This window comes from Saccostrea cucullata, unplaced genomic scaffold (genome assembly GCF_032062105.1).
Source record: "Saccostrea cucullata isolate Sc308-1 unplaced genomic scaffold, CSIRO_AGI_Scuc_v1 ctg5441, whole genome shotgun sequence".
NCBI lineage: Eukaryota > Metazoa > Mollusca > Bivalvia > Ostreida > Ostreidae > Saccostrea > Saccostrea cuccullata.
The window spans coordinates 1-22,296 of NW_026929778.1; the positions used below are offsets into that span (position 1 = coordinate 1).

General features: G+C 33.8%; 1 protein-coding gene across 1 annotated transcript; it reads right to left on the reverse strand.

Moving 5' to 3' along the window:
• Positions 1-13,571: 13,571 nt before the first annotated feature.
• On the reverse strand, positions 13,572-20,610 carry LOC134282173 (hillarin-like). The gene is made up of 9 exons (XM_062764613.1): positions 20,542-20,610; positions 20,337-20,426; positions 16,907-17,029; positions 16,605-16,810; positions 14,672-15,749; positions 14,298-14,469; positions 14,081-14,181; positions 13,785-13,959; positions 13,572-13,642 (listed from the first exon to the last, which is right to left on the reverse strand). The coding sequence occupies exons 3-9, from the start codon at positions 17,021-17,023 to the stop codon at positions 13,572-13,574; spliced, it is 1,920 nt and encodes a 639-aa protein (XP_062620597.1). The 5' UTR covers positions 17,024-17,029; positions 20,337-20,426; positions 20,542-20,610.
• Between the last annotated feature and the right edge of the window lie 1,686 nt (positions 20,611-22,296).

Below are 22,296 nucleotides of genomic sequence, written 5' to 3' on the forward strand. Positions count from 1 at the left end.
TTGTCATAGAGCTTGATTGTTTGATTACCATTAACTTCTTATTCAAGTAAAATATCCAAATGTGAAACAGATGTGACAGACTCTGTGACTTCCTTTATCTCAAGCTCACCAGGATATATCGTATCGACAAAGGAATGGAAATTACTATTGCTAATTGACAATACGTCGTCGATATTTATCTGCAAGTCAAGTTGAAGGCCACAGCAAGTGTTTTCTTCTTTTTACGCATACGATTTTGCATAAATTCTGCTTCATATGAATACAAAAATTGGTCTGCTGATATCGGAGCGCAATTGGTACTCATGGGAATTCCCAAAAGGTTGTTGGAAGACCTGGTCTCCCAAAACCACATAGATAATGTCAATGAGAAACTCAAGCATCTTTTTGATGTCAGCTTCAGAGTACTTATTTGTGTGCGCAATCAGAATGTGTTTTAACAAAATAATTTTGCAAATGACCAATGACCAGGAAAGTAAATTTACGAATTCCATTTTTATTGAAGAAAACAACTGTCAATGATTTCAAAAAGCCTGCACTTTAATTTATCGTGAGGAATGATTGTGTGTTAAGCTGAAATGTCGGAAGTTTTTAAGCTGATCATTTTGGTAAAATCTTGTGATTTCAAATTGTCCAAAAGTTCTTTGGAATTTTTGAATATCCATATCTGATTCACACCTTTTCTTAAATATATTGTTGCACTGTACTCTTGAGGTTTTTCCTTTACTACTGTTGATATCTTAGTGAGGAGTAAAGAAAGAGGCTTGGTTGAAGATTTACTGGAACCCGCAATGTATCTTTGTTTGTAAGGATCCTTACGAAGTTTCGGAATCCAGTATATATATGGTAGTGCAGATTCATTTTGGTTCTTCGGAATATTAAAAATATCTAAAACTGACATATGATTTTGTAGAATTTCTTCCTTGAAAAGGGAACAATGAGTATAAGTTGGATTACCACTGGTAGAATTTAATCCAAGTTCTTCTTAAATATAATTTATATAATGAGCCTTACAAACGAAGACAATGTTATTAACTGTGTCACGGGTCTCCCAATCTCAGGGAATAATAATGCAACACAGTTCCTCAATAAAGGTTCATATATTTATTGGATGACAATTTGCAGGAACGATGATAAATGAAGTAATGAAGAACAAACGAACGTACGAATGAAGGTGACCTGCAATGAAAATGACACTCCTCGCACAAATTCACACACACTAATATTTATTTAATTAGAATAGTTTAAAATAAGAATAAGTATTAATTTACTCTTACCAGTTAAAAAATTGCACTAGGAATCCGTAAGGAATTTCTTAGTTAAACTGCTATAACATAGATTTCTCGCAGGAGAACATCTATAATGTATCGTCAAAATTAAAAAGGAATAGTCCGTGCATAAGTACATGTGTATATATACCAAGACTCACACATGCGTACATAACTACCACACCCCATACATACTGGTTCTACCACTAACACCCAGGATAATAATAGACCACAAGACAATCACGTGACAACCAAACACTCACATGACACGGAACACCGGACAAACCAGAATACAATACAAACACGATGACAATGAATGACCAGGTATGAATGAATGAATGAAAGGAATTTACTACAGCTATCTTATTTACTACCTTAACTTACTATACCAGCTGTACTAAATAATTACTAAATAAAATAAAAACAAGTAATTGTCACCCTGTGACAACTGCTTTGTCAGCAGGGACCAGTACGTACTGATCATGTAATCTAATTCTTTTTTCACTTCTGGATTATCGAATACAGAAGGATATATGGTTTTCAAATTGCCCCTCATCTTTTAATACGCGATTTTTACATGGATCTAATACATTATAGAGACATCCCCTAAACAAGTAACATACACTGTATAGGTTTCTTAGGCAGTAGCTGTTCCATCAATGATCGAACATCATACCATTACCGACGATATTTTTTCTCCAAAAGCTACAATATTATTTTCCCTTGCTAACAACCATGAAAAGTGTTTATATATATGGCCATAACTACAGATAGGAACAGAATACAAACTACAAATTTGTTTGTCATGTAGTAACATGTGTTGCACTTAAATTAAGAATAGGGGGATACACTTGCTGCAAGTTTAATTCCTTTCTTTAAAATAATGCTAGTCAGGGTATAGAAAAGTGGTAGAAATATGCCTGTAAATGAAGTACTTGTACTCTAGGTAGTATCCTTGTTTTTTAGCTTCCGAAATCTGTCCTACAGGAGCTTGGAGTGGACAAAAACAAAGAGATCCGAGAATTGGTGAGAGATATCACCGACGACATTCAGCACCAAGTGAGGCACGAACAGTAACTCGTCACAGACACGAAACTGTATTTGTTATGTAAATAGTTTAATGATTTAATGAAACACTTCGATATAATGTAATTCATAATCTGAATTTGTAGTTTATATATATAACTTAAAGATGAGCTTTTTTTGTGTGTTAAACATGTTATAATTGTTTTAATTGACGTTCAATACAAATGTTCTTTACTTGCTTTCTTCTGTTTCACTTTTATGTTCGTCCACGTCATTGATATTGATCTCTATTACATTCAATTTTTAAACTTCATGATTATAAACTCTGCATTCTCTTTCTTTCTGCTCGACCTTTTAGCCCACTTGAGCTGCGAATCAATTGAGAGATATAAACCTCGTATGCAGGTGACGATTGAAAAGTTTGTCATGACGTTTATCATTAAGCTTGGTTGTTAGATTACCATTAAAGTCTTCTTCTAGCAAAATATCTAAACGTGAAACAGATGTGTCAGATTCTTTTTCCTCAATATCACCATGATTTTATATCTCATCGACATAGGAATGGAAAAAGGATATGGAGATAACGAACAGTATCCAATCTCAAAGTCCATAAAACAATACAAAATAAGAGCAGAGCAAACACGGACCTCCGAAACATCAGAGGTGGGATCAGGTGCCATGGAGGAGTGAGCATCCCCTGCTGACCAGTCACACCCGTCGTGTGCTCCTTGTCATGATCAGGAAGTAACGGAAAAATCTGCCGTCAACTCAGTGCATAAATAATGGACTATCTATTGGTATGAAAAACGTCATTTAGCATTTGACTCAATGATAAACTGTAACTGTAGAACTTACGAAATGTTGACTTTAAACGAGACGGTTGATATTCTTGTTTCATCAACTTGCTTGTCAATAATTTACTTCGTTTTAGATATTGTTCATACGTAGAGCAATCTCTTGTGTATCGAATCAACTGAGATATATACAATCCGTATGCAGGTGATGAAGGTATATTGCTGCATAAGTAAGGTAAGTTGACGATAGAAAATTTAAAGTCATCACGTTTATCACATAGCTTGATTATTAGATTACCATTAACGTCTTTTTCAAGTACAATATCCAAGTATGAAACAGATGAGTCAGACTCGGTGGTATCTTTATCTTAAGCTCACCAGGATATATCGTATCGATGTAGGAATGGAAATTACCATTATTATTTGACAATACGTCGTCGATATATCTAAATGTCGAGTTGAAGGCCACAGTAAGTGTTTTCTTCTTTTCACGCATAAGATTTTGCACAAATTCTGCTTCACATGAATATTGAAAAATAGGTCGGCTTATGATGTAGCGCAATTGGTACCGATAGAAATTCCAATAAATTGTTGGAATACCTGGTCTCCAAAAACTACATAGATATTGTCAATCAGAAACTCAAGCATCTCTTTGATGTCAACTTCAGAGTACTTGTGTGTGCAATCAGAATGTGCTTTAACAAAACAATTTTGCAAATGACCAATGACCAGGTCAGTAAATTTACGAGTTCAATTTTTATTAAAAAGGCAGCTGTCAATGATAGCAAAAAGCCTGGACTTTAATATATCGTGGGGAATTGTTGTATATAAAGCTGAAAAGTCGTAGGTTTTTAAGCTGTTGATTTTGGTAAAATCTTGTGATTTTAAATTGTCTGAAAGAAATTACCATTGTTAATTGACATATCTAAATGTCGAGTTGATCGCCACAGCAAGTGTTTTCTTTTCACTTGTAAGAATTTGGACAAATTCTGCTTCATATAAATAAAGAAATAACTCTTATAACTTGACGCAGTTGGTACCCATGGGAATTCCAATAGATTGTTGGATGACCTTGTCTCCAAATACCACATAGAAATAGAAATTGTCAATCAGAACTCAAGCATTTTTTTAACGTCCGAGAAATTGCATGTACAATCATAATATTTTTTGAAACAAATAATTGCAAATGACCAAGGTAAGTAAGTATATTTACCAGTTCCATTTTTATTGAAAAAGCAGCTGTCAATTATATCAGAAATCCTGCACTTTAATTTATCGTGGGGAATGGTTGTAAATAAAGTAATGTTTATGCTGTTGATTGTGGTAAAATTTTATGATTTCAAATTGTCCAAAAGTTTTTTAAGTATTAACATCTGATTTACACTATTTCTTAAATATACTGTTGAACAGTACTCTTGAAATTTCTCCTTAAGTGTTTATATTTTTGTGAGGAGTAGGAGGCTTGGTAGAACATTTGCTGGAACCCGCCATGTATCTTTATTTTTAAGAATTCTTATGAAGTTTCGGTATCCAATACAGATATGGAAATTCAAATTCATATTGTTTGGAATATTGAAAATATTCAAAACCGACTGATTTTGAAGAATCCTCTTCAGAAAGGGCGCTATGAGTAAAGGTTGGATTACCACATGTAGAATGAAATCAAAGTTCGTCTAAAATAATTTACATAATGAGCCACATAAACAATAACAATGTTGTTTCCTGCTTTGTCAGCAGGGACCAGTACGTATTGATCATGTATTCTATCTTAATTAAATTCTTTTCTGACTTCTGGATTTTTGAATACATAGTAGGGTAGATGGTTTTCATATTGCCACTCATTCGTTAAATACGCGAATTTTACCTACTGATGAAAGAACAAGGGCACTTATGGGCCCCGGTAAAATGTGAAAAAATAAACAATCAAATTAAGCAAACTTTTTCATCCCAAATCATTAATTGATATCTAAACCGTACGATTCAACAAATTTTACCGCTGAAATCCACGAATATACAAAGAACAAAACCATAGAATGTGGCAGGGGTCAGCCGACATTTGTGATTTTCTATAGTAAATCGAGAACGGTCATTCATTTCAAAGCTTTTGTTTACTATGAGCCTAATTTTGTACAAACTTGTGCGAATGACAAAAGACGCATTATACATTCATAAAACTCGTGTGAAAGTAGGAAATATGTACACGATTAGGCTGGTACTTAAAATACTAGTATTGAAAATGTACAAAAAGTACAATGTTTTTCCTATAGCAAGTGGGATCTATTTACCTGTATGACCCATGTTGAACCCATGTGTGGAATAAATCATTTAAAACACTTATAGTCACGTGAGTTCTACCCAGGTAAACATTCCTCAAAGGTGCTCACCGAAAAAAACATCGGCACGTTTTGTATCATTTAGTCAAAGTCGTGCCGCTTAGAAATATTTGTATGAACACGGGAGAATATTATTACCTTTCATAAAAGTGTCAGACATGTTAATTATTCGTGCAAGACAATGAAACAGGTATTTAAAGCCATCCAAACACTCCTTTTTAATTTCAAATTCAATGAAACCTATATTATACTGAAAGGAAAAAGAAACGCAGGGTAAACTTTTGAGGTAAATTAAATTTGTTTTTCTTAAAATATATTTTAGTTTTTATATTTAACTTTTAAAATCATCTTTCAAAAAGATATAACCAAATTCCCATTTGATTTTTTCTAATAATTCATGAGTTACTGAAGCTCAAATGACGATAACCCCCAAAAGTGAAAATCTAAAACTCTCATTATCTTCAATGTCTCTCCCGTGCATCGGTCAGAGCTTTATTTTTCCTTCGCATGGAATTTCATTAGGGTATTTATTTTTCAGACCCTGGATTTATTTGGCATGGGTAACCACGCAAAAAAAATAGTCAAACTGCGCGCGCATGCGCCAGTGAGAGGAGTAAAACAGTAAGTTGACTGGCTCAAAAAATCAAATTGCAGAATTGTTTTCTTTCAAATATCGTATGAATGTAATGATTATAATCATCTACTGTATAAATGACTGTTTTTGTGGTAGTAAGGTAGCGATTTAAGAAGTGGCAGGACGAATGACCCGCTCGTAACATGGCTCTGTTTCGCGTTAACGTCATCGTCACGGTTGATTAAAACACATTCCACACCCTCTCTGACAACGGATAACAAATTTTATGGGGGAAAATTTACAAGAAACTGCTTTGTAAACCGTAGTTGCCTTTTTCATTAATTAGGAAATTCGAAAACAAAACCCCATTGAACTTCCGTAAACTGTGCCAAGATTGTAAGAAATTAATAATGTATTTTGATATTGAAAAACGATGAGCATACCTCATATGCATCAAATAATTCAAGAAAATTTGTTGATAAATTCGTCGTTAAAAAATTGCACGTGTTTTGGGCTTTTTAGCGTTTTCCCTACGTGACGTCATAAATTTTACGGTTGAGTAATTCTGAATACTGACTTTGGTGCAGAGCAACTAAATTTCTTTTCTGACCAATTTTCGTAATTTTCGGTCAAGTGGTCAAAGTTTTTTCGAACATTATGCTACCCTGCGTTTCTTTTTCCTTTCAGTATATTTTTTTTAATGCAAGAGTACCAATTTCTTAGTTTGATCATTATGGCTACAGGATCACACAACTTCATTCAAATTTTAAAAACAGATTTGGCACAAAACGTAACATTCCGCAAACACGCCCGACTATGATCCACCATCAGATTGTTCAAGTGTCGATTTAAATATTTACATAAAGAAAGTCAAAAAAGGTTCGGTACGACTTTTTCGGATTTAGGGTATCCATGGACATTTAAAAATATTCAGTTGTTTCAAATCCATGCTGACCTAGGTGATGCTTAACGTGATTTTTAATTAGAAATATCCACATGTATCTAACTAATACCAAAAGAGAACGATTTGGTTATATATTCTAAAGTAAAATGGCACATAAAAAGGGCCCATTAAGCATTGCTTAAGTGCACTTGTCCTTTAATCCACTCTGAAAAAGAGTCAAGGTCTTTCTCATGTGTGGCCCATGGCCTGGCGTAATCTTCTTCAGAATCCATAATATTTGAGAAATTACGACGCCAGTTGAAGGGTCGGGGTACCCTATATTTAGGACCTTGTAAAATTAGTGATCCAAGGTTCACATTATTAACCATACTTACATCAGTAATAACGTATTCGATAGGACTATAGTTATAGAATGAAGAAGAACATCAACAAGATGGAGGATTATATTTCTGATACTAGTATTCGATATCCAGGCCCTGCAAACTTTTCTTGTAATTAAAAATTTTGGAAGATAGGGTAGGGAAGTCTTATACTGAACTATCGTTTTTGAAGTAAATCGAAATTTCAAGTGAGTGACTTAATATAAGGAATGGAAAAAATTGTAATCAAGACAGTTTGTAAATTTATTTTTACAATCTTTTTATCGACATAAGAGTACTACCATGATTGTTGGTATTAACAATTAATTTAGTAGATCTACATATACGCTTGTTCCAATCTCTACACCGGAAAACAACCTAAAAAGGTTTTAATCATTCCAATGAACATTTTCAAGAATTTACATATTTATTTACGTTCCTGGATAGCGAAGAATAAATTCTAAGGCATAAAATATATTTTTCTTATTTTTTTTTCAAACGAAAGTGTCATTTTATTAGTATTGCATAAAAATTTCACAAATATCACATTGACATCACATCAGAATAAAATATTTCTTGAATTCAATATACCAAAAAAAAAAAAAAAAAAATCGATGTGTAGTTCAAGTCCTAAAAGGCTTTGGGAAGTAGAAATAGAAGACGATAGATTGAATTTCTTAAATTACATTTCAGTTATATATTGAATATAATCAAAGGAATGTTAAATTATACAAAACAAATAAAAAGATAGTTAAGATATTATATAGGACAATATTACATAGACAACTAACAAAATAAATCCAATACGACAGAATACAAGTACGGTGATCATTGGTTGTATTGAGAGTAATTGTTCTACTTCAGGGGGATCACACTGTGTGAACATGTCGGTCTCACAATGTGTGAACATGTCGGTCTCACACTGTGTGAACATGTCGGAAGTTCTGATACGTTGTTCTACTTCAGGTGGTTCACACTGAGTGAACATGTCGGGAGTTCTGATAAGTTTTTCTACTTCAGATGGGTCACACTCTGTGAAGATGTCGGGACTAATGATACGTTTGTCTACTTCAGATGGATCACACTGTGTGAACACGTCGGAAGTTCTGATAAGTTGTTCTACTTCAGGACCCTGTGGATCACACTGTGTGAACATGTCGGAAGTTCTGATACGTTGTTCTACTTCAGGGGGCTCACACCCAGTGTACATGTTGGTCTCACATTGTTTGAACATTTCGGATTTGCTGATAAGTTGTTGTATTTCAGGGGACTCAAACTGTGTGAACATATCTGAACTGCTGATAAGTTGTTCTACTTCATGGAGGTCACACTGTGTGAACATGTCGGAACTGCTGATACGTTGTTCTTCTTCAGGTGGTTCACACTGTGTGAACATGTCGGAACTAATGATACGTTGATCTACTTTAGGTGGTTCACATTGTGTGAACTTGTCAGAACTGCTGATAAGTTGTTCTACTTCACGGAGGTCACACTGTGTGAACATGTCGGAACTGCTGATAAGTTTTACTTCAGGGGTATCACACATGAATATGTCGGAACTGCTAGTACATTCTGTTTCTTGAGGAGAATGGTTGTTTTTATCCTTTTTATCAGCAATATGATTCTGGAAAAAATATTGTAAAATGTTCAAAAGCTGTGACATGATGTGATTGTACTTAACAGTACTTAATTATAATATTATGGCAATACTGTTAATGTTTGTAAATAATCAGCAAGCATTGGATTTTTATAAAAATAACAATTATTTCCTGAACAGTTTCTAAAACGGGGCAAACTATTGACTAAAAAGTTGATAAAACAAGTATATCAACAATCTCGCATCAAACTACCATTTTAGCATGTTTTTGTCGATACAGTGACTGACTGACGTTTTTGATACTTATGATTATTATGATTAATCCATTATTTACACACTGGATTGTCTATGGATCCCCCAAACCCCCTTCTTCCTGATCATGACAAGGAGCACACGGTGGAAGTGACTGATCCACCATGGCACCTGAATGGAAAAATAATGGAAAAATCATCAGTCGACAATTCTGCATGTCAGCATTGAAATTACAATCTTTAACACAAGACTTGAAAACTCTAGAGTACAGCATGAAATATAAAAGGATAACGAACAGTATTCAAGGTCAAGAGTCCCTTAACAAGAGGTGCCATGAGATCAGGTTTCATGGAGGAGTGAGCATAACCTGCCAGCCGGTCAAATCCGTCATGTGCTCCTTGTCATGAACGAGATATCCGGTAAAAAAAACAAACAAAAAAAAAAACAACAACAAAAAACAGAAAAACAAACAAACAAACAAACAAAACAAAAAAAACCCAAAAACAAATAAACAAAAAAAAAAAAACAAAACAAAAAAAAAAAAAAAAAAAACAACTTGGACAATTCAATGTGCAAATAATAGTCTAACAATAAGTATAAAAAACGTCAATCATCATTTGAATTAATGATTAGATAATATATATGAGGACATAACAAACAGTATTTGAGCTCAAAAGTCCATTACAATATGGGAGCAGAGCAAACACGGACCTCCAAATCATCGGGGGTGGGATCAGGTGCTATAGAGGGGTGAGCATCCACTGCCGACCGGTCACTCCCTTCGTGTTCCACTTGTCATGTTCAGGGGAAACGGAAAAAAGAATCAGTGGACTACTTAATGTGTAAATAATAGCCTATCTTGCTTTGGAAATTGTTCAGAGCATGCTCTTGCGTAATGGCTAATGCGTATATAAAATGAAATGAAAGATACTAACCCCGTATGATGGTGATAATGAAGTAAGGGGGTGTTAAAATTATGTTTATCACTGCTTTGTTGTTAGATTGCATTTATCGTCTTTTTCTAGTACAAATATCCAAATATGACACGACTGTGTCAGTAATTAAAGACGAAAATCACTTTTGCCGTCTTTGACAAGACATTGTCGTCGAATTCATTACTATAGGATAGATAAACTTGTCCTCTAAAATTGTCCAAATACAAAATCTTTTCTAGCGGAAGAAGTTTTTATTCACAGACTTAAATACTTACGCAAGCTATTCTTTTTTGTGTAAACGTGAAAAAAGAATAAAACTAATCACCACCTCAGCGAGTCAGACTCTGAAAAAGAAATTTACAGTGTAATGGAGAAAAAGGGAATACCTTCTCATCAGTGAAGAAGTCTATCCTGATTTCATTGGATTCCTTGCAGATGGGTTTCTCGCAGACATTATCTTTTTGGGTTTGTTTGTCTTCTTTAATCTTATGTATTGAACGATTTGCAGGATTTAGTTCTTGTCGAGAACATTTGGACCGGAAAATGAAGACATATATGGATGTGCCTATAATTCCCGAAATTATTATTTCCCTAGATACCATACTTTTAACCTAGAAAATATAATACGGAATATAGGATTTTGGAAATTCAACAGCATTTTGCTGTTCAAATTACGAATTATTTACTTTCATATAGAACATGCATTGCAGTGATTTACTTTTACATAATACATGTTGAAAATATATCAAGTTTTTCTTACCTTATATGACATCTGGAATAAGCAGCATTCTGAATTCCAGATTTCCGTTCCCCATAAGTTACATACAGATCTTTCCAAAGGTATGGAGATGTAATGACTGCAATTTCTTATTCTCTGTCTCGCGTATCTCTATATTTAAGTGTTGTTCTTAAGACTATATGCATTAGAATTTTAAGCAAATTTTACGCTAATATTTCTTGGAAATCTCTCAGTTATATCTGCACAATATAATATTCTTTAAAGATCTGTAAAGAACGACTGATTTTTTGTGATTGTGTTAAAATAAAAAAAAAATTAAATTGACACCATTTTGCCATGTGCAAGGTTTAAACGTTATTCTGAATCAGTGGAGTAAAACGTGAAACTTGATAGGATTGAACGAGGTATTCCGATTAAACAACACTGGTATAATTTAATGTCATCTTGTATAATCTATTGTGAATTCAATGGCTAAAAATAAAATTTGGTGACAAAAGCAATTCAAGCTGATTGAAAAAAAAAATGCGTACGAATGGAAGAGTGATCGTCTTCAACAGAAATAAATACCGACATGGCAGAGAAGTAAAATGTCATGTGACACTAAATGGATGTTCAATTTGCTTCTTTGTTTGTTTGTTGTTTAACGTCCTTCTCGAGAATACTAGTATTTCACTCATAAAAAGACGCACCCAGACAATTTTGTCTATTTGTCGGAAAAGTTTGGGTGTGGTCATTTGGCTTCTGAAAAGAATGTTTTTTTATATTTTATGACAAACGTAATGAAGCTAATATAAAAAAAATTAAATAAGAAACAAATGATGTGCAGAAGTATTTATCATAAATATTTTAATAATCTTTACAAAGATCAACTTCGGGAGTATCAATTGCTATAACAAGCCCTATCTTTACTCTTCAAAAAAAAAAAATTAAATCTTGTAGAGGAGAAACTGTAGTGTGTGTGCTGAGAAATATTCAACAAGTAGTGAAAATCAAAAGTGGATTCTCAAAAGCCCCAAGAACGTTTAAATTTTGAAAATTGAAAATCATAATTTCCTGAAAAATCAGTAACATCAAAACGTATAACTTTTCTACACCTTATAATCGATTTCTAACAAATAAAAAAACCCCAAGCTTTTTAATACCACAGACAGTTATAAACTGCTTCATAAATAAAAATGAAGCTCAGAAATTTTTAAAGCTTTGATATGTCATTTTCAACATGACTCTTACAATAAGAAAAGGTTTAATTTGATTTCGGAATCAAATTCATCTTATTTATAATTTTGACAGATGGATGTACCTAGGGTTCCCGAGGTCAGAATGTCAGTTGTGATCATTTTATCTCCTAGAATGTATTATTCAGTGGCCAGTTTTACAAAAGAATTCGTACTTACGACTAAGACCAATATTTATCTTGCTTACAACTTTTTAATTTACAGTATAATGAAAATGGTATTAATTTTATTTGAAAAAAGGATATGGAGATAACGAACAGTAATCAATCTCAAAGTCCATAAAACAATAAAAAATAGGAGCAGAGCAAACACGGACCTCTAAAACATCAGAGGTGGGATCAGGTACCATGGAGGAGTGAGCATCCCCTGCTGACCGGTCACACCCGCCGTGTGCTCATTGTCATGATCGGGAAATAACAGAAAAATCCGTCGTCAATTCAGTATATAAATAATGGACTAACAATTAGTATGAAAAACGTCAGTCAGCATTTGACTCAATGATAAATTGTATTTGCTGACAAGGTCATTGTATCGACCGTAGAACTTACGAAATGATTACTTTAAACGAGACTGCTGATATTCTTGTTTCATCAACTTGCTTGTCAATAATTGACCTCGTTTTAGAAATTGTTCATACGCAGGTGATGAAGGTATATTGCTGCATAAGTAAGGGAAGTTGACGATAGAAAAGTAAAAGTCGTCAAGTTTCTCATATAACTTGGTTGTTAGGTTACCATTAATGTCTTTTTCATGTAAAATATCCAAGTATGAAAGAGATGTATCAGACTCTATGGTATCTTTAACCTTAAACTCTTCTGGATATATCGTATCGACGTAGGAATGGAAATTACCATTCTTAATTGACAATACGTCGTCGATATATCTGAAGGTCGAGTTGAAGGCCACAGCAAGTATTTTCTTCTTTTCACGCATACGATGTTGCATAAATTCTGCTTCATATGAATACAAAAATAGGTCTTCCAATAGCGGAGTGCAATTGGTTTCCATGGGAATACCAATAGATTGTTGGAAGACCTGGTCTCCAAAATCATATAGATATTGTCAATCAGAAACTCAAGCATCTTCTTGATGTCAACTTCAGAGTACTTGTGTGTGCAATCAGAATCTTTTTAACAAAATAATTTTGCAAATGACCGATGACCAGGTAAGTTAATTTACGAGTTCTATTTTAATTGAAAAATCAGCTGTCTTTGATATCAAAAAGCTTGGATTTTAATTTCTTGGGGAATGGTTGTGTAAAAGAAATGTAAGATGTTTTTTAAAACAGGGGTCAGATCAGATTTACCAGGACAACTGAAACTAAGCAAGTAAGAATTCATTAAATTCAAAGCATCCAAACTAGTATTACATTTCCTGGACAGAACTCTTTCTTTAAGTTCAAAGTACAGCAATAGATATCTCTGCTCAGTGTGTATATTTTATTTTCATCAAAACTAAAGTTTAGTTTTAGTTTTATTTGACATTTCTTTTAGTTATATGCAATGTTTAGGGATGTCTAGCCAGATAGACAGGTAACACGATTTATACAGAAATATCCTCATCGTGTCTGTGTTGTCAACTGCTTCACCCCTAGTTTTGTTCCTCCATCTCTTTTATCAAAGTGATTACCTGAATAAGAACAGAAATAACATTTCAAACATTATAGGTCATATTAGTTATTAAATAACAAAACTGGCTTTTTTAAAATTAGAATACACGAAAATTATAACAGATACAGAATGGCAGTGAAAATACTCAATACAAACTATACATGCCCAGTCATAAAGCTCGGCGGCTGCGGCGCTAGAATTTCGGGCCTTGGCACTGTCCATATTCTGTAGCAAATCTTTAGCCCTGGTCAGGGAATCAGCCGACACATGCTTCAAGTCAAATTCACTCAGGGTCACCTCTATCTTACGAAGGAGTCTCTTCTTACGTTTCCATTTCTAAATAAGTAATAAAAAAATTAACATGAAAAATTCACTTTTACAGTTTTAAGCATAAAAGTAATCCACAAATTTTTCGTAAAAACTTATCGAAGATTACAAAATCAAGGAGGTAACTTGCCAGAATATCCTTTTCGTCTCGACCAAGAATAATACATGTAGCATGCACAATGTCTAAAACCGAATCAGGCGGGTTGTTGTATCTTCGTAGTTCTTCTATAGCTGCAAAAAGAATTAAATGTTGTAAAGAGCATTAGGGAATATTACAGCCTGGTATAAAGATTACTGATTGCAGATAAATAGGGTTTCCCCACTTTTATCTTCTATGTAATATCTACCTTTCTTGAGTGACATATTATGCATTTTCCTTTCAGCTTTAGCAACCTCCCCGAAGTCTTTTCCTCCACTTTTCTGAAACTCATCTTTGGCTTTCTGAACTTCTGCCGGTTTAACATCTTCAGACCTCAGCAACTTTAGAAGACGTTCTCTTGCCTTCCGTTGACTTTGGTTCTAATGAAATAAAAAAAAAAGAATCTGGTGCAAGAGGACCGTCTACAAAAATTGGTAATGAGTTATAAGATATACTATGTAATTTCCTAAAAACTTATCTAAATTCATTTTTAAAAGTGCGTGCACTTTACAGAATACTTAGTAAATGTATTTCGACCGAAAATAGAATTTTAAATTTTAGACAAGATATGTATAAACTAACCTCTGTCCTCTCTAATAGGTAATTACAAACATTGACAAATTCTGAGGCATTAGAGTCCCGGATATAAATCTTCAAAACAAACTCTCCTTGTTTATTTAGTGGAGGGTGTACAGATACATTAACGTTGTGGCCCTTTTTCTCGGTGTTGACGGACTTTTCAAAGTGTTTTTCATTTTCATCAATTTTCATTAATTCTGCTTTCGCATCACTATGTTCTGGATAAGCAAATTCAAATTTCATTTCATCTTCTACCCAGGGATAAAGGCCGTTGGCATGTGAAACCACCTCAACGCCATGTTCGTCAAGTTTAGCAGACGTGCCTCCCCATCCAACGTCAGCATCTACCGGCAATGGCACAAGTGAATCTATCCCTTTCTCACATTTTAACTTAAAATCACAGAGAGGGATCGTAGATGTGACATGACCCAAAACTTTGCCAAAAATCTGCAGCTTGTAATATCCAACTGCCGCAGCGGGAAACCGGAAGTCAAAATATGCAACATCATCAATGATGTAATGGAGAGAGTACTTCTTCATATTCAAACTCTCATGCTCTTGAGGTTTTAGACGAGAAATCTTGTAATCGAAACTCAGTTTTCCCAACGACATTTGAGGAATTCTGATTTTAAGATTGAAAGTTTCTGAAATAGCATCTGTGAATGCAATATCCCTATCAACGAATTCAAGTTTTAAGAAATGGAAGGCAGGGTAGAGAAACGGAAGGGATTCAAACTCTTCCAAACTTACTGTTTTACTTAAAAGTTGCCAACGGCCATCAAACGGAAAGAAAGTATGGATAAAAATCGACGGATCTGTTAAAAAGTAAAAATCGCGAGAGAGTGCTTTGAGAGGAGAGGACCCACTCTCTAATTGCCTCTCCTGATCTGTTCTGAACTCAGGTCTATTTTCCTCTTTTGAAGTCGACGACGCCCCGTTACAATAAACAAACCACCAGTTCTTTTCTATATATACAGCGTTCCAGCAGCTACTGTGCTTCTCTTTTGTCATGAAGTCACCAACTTCATACGTCCCATTTTTATCATAGCCTTGAACTGTAATACATGGTATGTTGATCTTTCTGAAAACAAAGAAGATGAAATAAAATAAAAAAATTACTTTCAAAATTAATTTTGAAAAGTTATTCTGAGTTAAAAAACCCAATAAATTTATTAAAAGGTACACAAGGTTCCACAGAGAGAACTGAAGGTGATAACGGTAACTTGCTAATAATAACTGCATTGTTATTCAATTACATTGACGCTTAACTTGTCACTGCTCTATATTCAAAAATTATTTTGCTAAAAAAGATTCAAATTAACTTTCCATTTATGTATCGATACGATATATCCTAGTGAGCTTGAAATATCATTATAAAGATACCAAAGAGTCTGACAAATTTGTTTCATTTTTGGATTTTTTTTTACTGGGAAAAGACATAATGGTAGCTGTTACCTTATCAACAAGCCTTCATGGTAACCATGATGACTTTACATTTTCCATTGTCAACTTCCCTAGCTTATGCAGTTACATATCTTTAGCACTTGCATAGGTAGTTTATGTCTATCAGTTGATTCGATGCACAAGAGCTTGCTTCTCCTACTAATTTCTAAAACGATGAGTTATTTACAGACAAGTCGATGAAACCCAAAAATATCAACAGTCTCATTTAAAGTCATCATTTCTTTAGTTTATGGTTGATACAATGACTTTGTCAGATACGGCAAGTGTGAACGATTGGCAAGGGATGCTCACTCAATTGTACCTGATACAATCTCTGATGTTTTAGAGGTCTGTTTTGCTCTGCTCCTGATTAGCATTGTTTGAATGAACTTTTGAGCTTAAATACTGTTCGTTATCTCCAAATATTACATTGCAAGGAGCACCTGTGCATTTCTTAGAAGTATTTACGTAAAATTATATGTCTAAGATTTACCTGCACATTTTGCTCATCAGCTTAGTTGAAGTACCCTTCCCTTGCATCATGAGAGGAGAGTCCCTGTTCCTGTCCTCATCAATAACAGAAAGCTGTCGGTTTATAATCCAACAGAAAATCGCATACACTTTCTGAAAGTCTGATTCAAAATGTCCACAGAGGTATCTTAACAGAGATTCATAACTGTTGCATTCCATCTCTGGAACCTGCATGTAAATTATAAAATGTCAAACAAGTATTATATGAGGGTTTTCTTATAGAACTGACATCTCCGTTTAATTCTTAAACAAAACTTAAAGCACCTGCAGAGCGTGTTGCTTTACATCAGAGAAGCCACGACTGCTGAAGACTTCAGACTTAGTAAGATGAGGTGGTTCTGGTGGCGGATAGCCGTCTATCACGTCATCATTCTCAATCATGGAGGGCTACAAGCAATCACTATTAAGGTATAATTAATAGAAGTACTTGTATAGTAATCAAATATGCACTTTTACTCATTGAATAGATCAAATATGTTCGAGTTTGCTTCATCGTAACTTTTCGCGCACATTAAAGCCGTATTGACTCCCAATCTATTTTTTTTTCTTACTTTCAATCAACCTTATATTTAGTGTACTTCCAGCTTCACAGAAGAATGAGAAAACCTCGACCACTGTAGTTGTGTATGATTTCAGATGCGTCTGTGAAGTTTGCAAAATTTTAAGCCTTGTCAAATACCCTAAAGTCCTTTTTTTTAATATCTTCCATTAGGGATATTTCCAGTTTTATCACTTAAATAAAGAATGATTAACTTTCTAGACAACAAGCTTAAAGAAACGAGAGGTTCAATTTGCATAGGGGTGATGGTGTGTTTAAATGTTGAGCTTTACTTCAGAAAGGAGAAACTGAAAGCTAGAAACCTGTATCCAGACCTTGCCCGTCTTCTCTTTTGCTTCTGTTTCTTTCGGGAAGTCTGTCTGTAGACATTGATCCTCAGTACTCTAGTGTGGAAAATGAATAAAGTTTTTCAAAACTTTCAACTTAGAAGAAAAAAAAAAACAGAGAATGTCATTTAGGTACATCAGTAAACTAATACTGTTCTAGTTTACCTTTTGCACAAAGCACACATCTGTTCCGGTCGATACTTTTTCTGTAATCTCAGTTTGGAAACATTTGTCTTTTTTCTCCTACATAAATTGCAATTATTTATGTAATGGAATTTGTTTCAAACTGACAAGGATTTAAAAATACGCTTGTACATTTTATTTTAAGCGCATAAACGTTCACTAGATATAAACCCCGTGATGAACATAGATTGCTGCATAAGTGGTATCTTGCACAAATGCCTGGTAAGGTACCTGTATTTTTGACTTGTAAAAGTAGCGTTACTTCTGTAAGAGGGAGAAAAATTATGTTGAAAAATTTATTATTTGTTTATATAAAAATTAAAGTGTTGGATTTTTCGGGAGTTGAACCAGGGGCCTTATGATCCGTGTTTAGGAATGTTCCCACTGGACCAGCTTGGTTTGTTTACATTGTATCATTTAATACAAATATAGTCTTTTGATGAGGTCAATATATAGACCTTAGAGAAAACATATCGACCGAGCACGAAGTGCAAGGTCGATATGCTTTTCCTAAGGTCTATATATCGAGGGATTGTACCGAATCAAAAGGCTTCGATTGTTTTATTATTTTTTTTATCGGTTAATAAGAAATGTCTTAAAATCCTTTTTTCTACTCAGTACCTTCTCATATAAGGTATTGTTATGTCATATGCATTATGACGTCACAGTAATGAATACCAGCTGCAGTATCTGTTTTTAGATACATCCAGTTTATTAAGACTATTGTGACGTCAGCACTATTGTTGGTTCACAGAAGAACATTTCCAAATTTAGAAACAGCAGGTTTATAATTTTTTAAAATAGAAACATCCAATCTAATACACTTTTTATTATTTTCTATATTGTTCCAATCCTCTGATTGGCTCAAACTAGATCACATGATCAGGTATAAAAGTGGTATAGACTGGATGTTTCTATTTCAAAAATTTATAAACCTGCTGTTTCTAAAATTGGAAATGTTCTTCTGTGAAGTAACAATAGTGCTGACGTCACAATAGTATTTATAGACTGGATGTTTCTAAAAACAGATACTGCATCTGGTTTTCATTATTATGCAACTGTTGTATATTATGTTTGATCATGTGATTAAGTTTGAGCCAATCAGATATATGAAACATTAAAGAAAAATAATAATAATACATAATACTGGAAATTGTATGGGATTTAGAGTTTTGGTATTTACTGAAATGGTTTATTTTTTTATTAATTGTTTTTATTTTAAGTTCTTATTAAAAGTATCGTTATATTATGAAAAAAGTTGAGCTTGGAAATAATTGTGAATATTTTTGGTGATGTCACAAGAGACACTCTGTGTTGCATGCTGGTCTTTTCTTGTGCTTTCCTAGCCATTGTTGGAGGGAGGAAAATTATCAGAGTGAATGTAAGTATATTTTTGTGAAAATTTGCCATTCATAATTGCAACTAACCTTGTGTATGTAACAAATAAGTATGCAAATATTATAAACATGCATGAAGAAGTATTTTAAACTTAATTTAAAGATATTTTCAATTTGTTAATAGTCTCTCTATTGAGGTCAAAGTGTTCATTGATTTCATGGGAGATTATAGTACTCGTGAGGTTAAATTAATTGAAGGTTTTTCTTAATCATATAAATATTTATAGTTGTGTATTTTTACACATGCCCCTTGATTAGGTAATGTGTCAGTTTATTATGTATGAAAGCTGTGTGTATATTTTTTTTATGACATTATTTATTATGGGATTCATTGATTGATTGTATATTGTTTAACGTACCTCTCGAGAATTTTTCACTCATACGGAGACGTCACCGTATGCCGGTGAAGGGCTTCAAATTTAGACCTATAGGCGGCACTCAGGGCCTTTGAGCAGTGAGGGTTCTTTATCGTGCCACCGTGACACGGGTCCTACGCTTTTAAGGTCATATCCGAAAGACCCGTGACTTTTACTTCTAATGCCGAGCGCTTGGCGAAGGTACAGTCACTACCTATGTTTACGTCTTAGGTTTGACGCGGCGCCGCGAATAAGAATCGAACCCGGGTCTCCCTGGAGCGAACGCTCTACCACTAGGCTACCGTGACCGGTGTATTTATTATGGGAGGAATAATATCAAGAATAATGAATTTAGATGAAATAATTATTGACAACTATGTGAAGTAATTTCAAAGAATTGTAAACATCAGATTTTTATACTGAGAGTTGAACAGAAATTTTTATTATTATTATTACATCATTGTAGAAACATTGTCAACTTTCGTCATATGAAATAAAGAACCTTGAACACACAATCACCGTGTTACACTTCAATGAAAAAATCTTGGTCAAAATTATATATTTCTTAGAAGAGTATCATCTGCCTTTACATGGGAATGAAAAACCTCGGCATTGTGAAGATGACTTGCTTTTTGCCTGACTTCAGACGCGTCTTTGAAGTTTGCAAAATTTTAGGCCTTGTTTCAAAGTTGTACTCTCTGTATTTAATATCTCCCATTAGGAATATTTCCAGTTGTAACAATCAATTCAAAAATGATTAGTTTTCTAGACAACCAAGATAAAAGAAATGAGAGGTTGAATTATATAATGGACTAATGGTATGCTTAGATATTAAGTTTTTATTTAAGATAGGGGAAACTTAAAGCTACAAACCGGTACCCCGATCTTGCTCGTCTCCTCTTCCGGTCTAGTGACTTCTGTTACTTTCGGAAAGTCTGTCTGTAGACATTGGTCCTCTGTACTCTAGTATAGAAAGACTCACGTGAATAAAGTTTTTAAAAGTTTAAAATAAGAAGACCAAAAATTCAGTTATAGAAAAAAATTCTTTTATTGCATCAAAAAAGTGAAAATATATTACCTTTTGTACAAAGCACACATCTGTTCCGATCGAAACTTTCTCTATATCTTCAGTTTGGAAACATTTGTCTTTTTTTATTCTATAGAAATGCACTTGCAATGTTTTTATGTAATCAAAATTGTTTCAAACTGACAAGTTTAAAAATACACATGTACATGAAACATTTAAGAAATAATTTTAAATTATCTGTCGGGGTATAAATACGAATTGGTCACAAGATTAAATTCCATAAAACCCGAAGGGCAGAAGACCAGGTGTACAGCACGGTAGAAAGATACTACATGTAGCACTTCATGAAAAATATGCCTAGGTGCAAGTCTGTGTGATTCACACACCAACAATTCACGCTAAACTTTAAAATATTCCTTATACTAGTATTTACATTTTACATGTTTGAAGCTCCGTGTATATTTCTGCACGTGGGTATACACGAAAATGGTTTTCAAATCAATTTCATAACTGGCTTAGTAGAAAAACACAGTGAATGTAAAGGTTTTATTTTCTTACTTTCAATGAATCTTATATTAAGCTTAACTTCGTTTTTAAAGACCTTGTGAATATGACTTGCTGTTTGTCTGATTTCAGACGACTATATGAAGTTTGCAAACTTTAAGGCCCTGCTTTAAAATTGTCCGCAAAATACCCTAAACTCTGTATTTAATTTCTTCCTTTAATTTATTAGGGCTCTATCTGCTTTTTTCCAATAAATAAAAAAAATTATCTTCTCTCAACACAACAAAGCTAAAAGAAAAGAGAAAGCAAATTGTAAAATGGACAAATGCTATGTTTAGATATTAAGTTTTTACTTCAGAAAGGAGAAACTGAAAGCTAGAAACCTGTATCCAGACCTTGCCCGTCTTCTCTTTTGCTTCTGTTTCTTTCGGGAAGTCTGTCTGTAGACATTGATCCTCAGTACTCTAGTGTGGAAAATGAATAAAGTTTTTCAAATGTTTCAAAAAAAAAAAAAAAAAAAAAAAAAAGAGAATGTCATTAAGTACATCAGTAAACTAGTACTGTACAAGTTTACCTTTTGCACAAAGCACACATCTGTTCCGGTCGATACTTTTTCTGTAATTTCAGTTTGGAAACATTTGTCTTTTTTCTCCCATATAAAACGCAATTTTTTATGTAACCAAATTTGTTTCAAACTGACAAGGATTTAAAAATACGCTTGCACATTCTATTTTAAGCGCATAAACGTTTATTCTTTGATGTAAACCCCGTGATAAATGTAGATCGCTGCATAAATGGTATCTTGTACAAATGCCTGGTAAGGTACCTCAATTTTTGACTTGTAAAAGTAGCGTTACTTCACTGACAAATATAATCAAATTACTAAGGAGAGTATCATCTGTCCGAGTTTCGTCTTTACATAGAAATGAAAAACCTCGGCATTGTGAAGATGACTTGCTTTTTGTCTGATTTCAGACGCGTCTTTGAAGTTTGCAAATTTTTAGGCCTTGTTTCAAAATTGTAGTTGTAACAATTAATTTAAAAATGACCAACTCACTATACAACAAAGCTAAAAGAAAAGAGAAAGCAAATTGTAAAATGGACAAATGCTACGTTTAGATATTAAGTTTTTACTTCAGAAAGGAGAAACTGAAAGCTAGACACCTGTACCCAGACCTTGCTCGTCTTTTTTTTTGCTTTTGTTTCTTCTGTTTCTTTCGGGAAGTCTGTCTGTAAACATTGATCCTCTCTACTCTAGTGCAGAAAGACTCACGTGAATAAAGGTTTTTTTTTTAGTTTTCA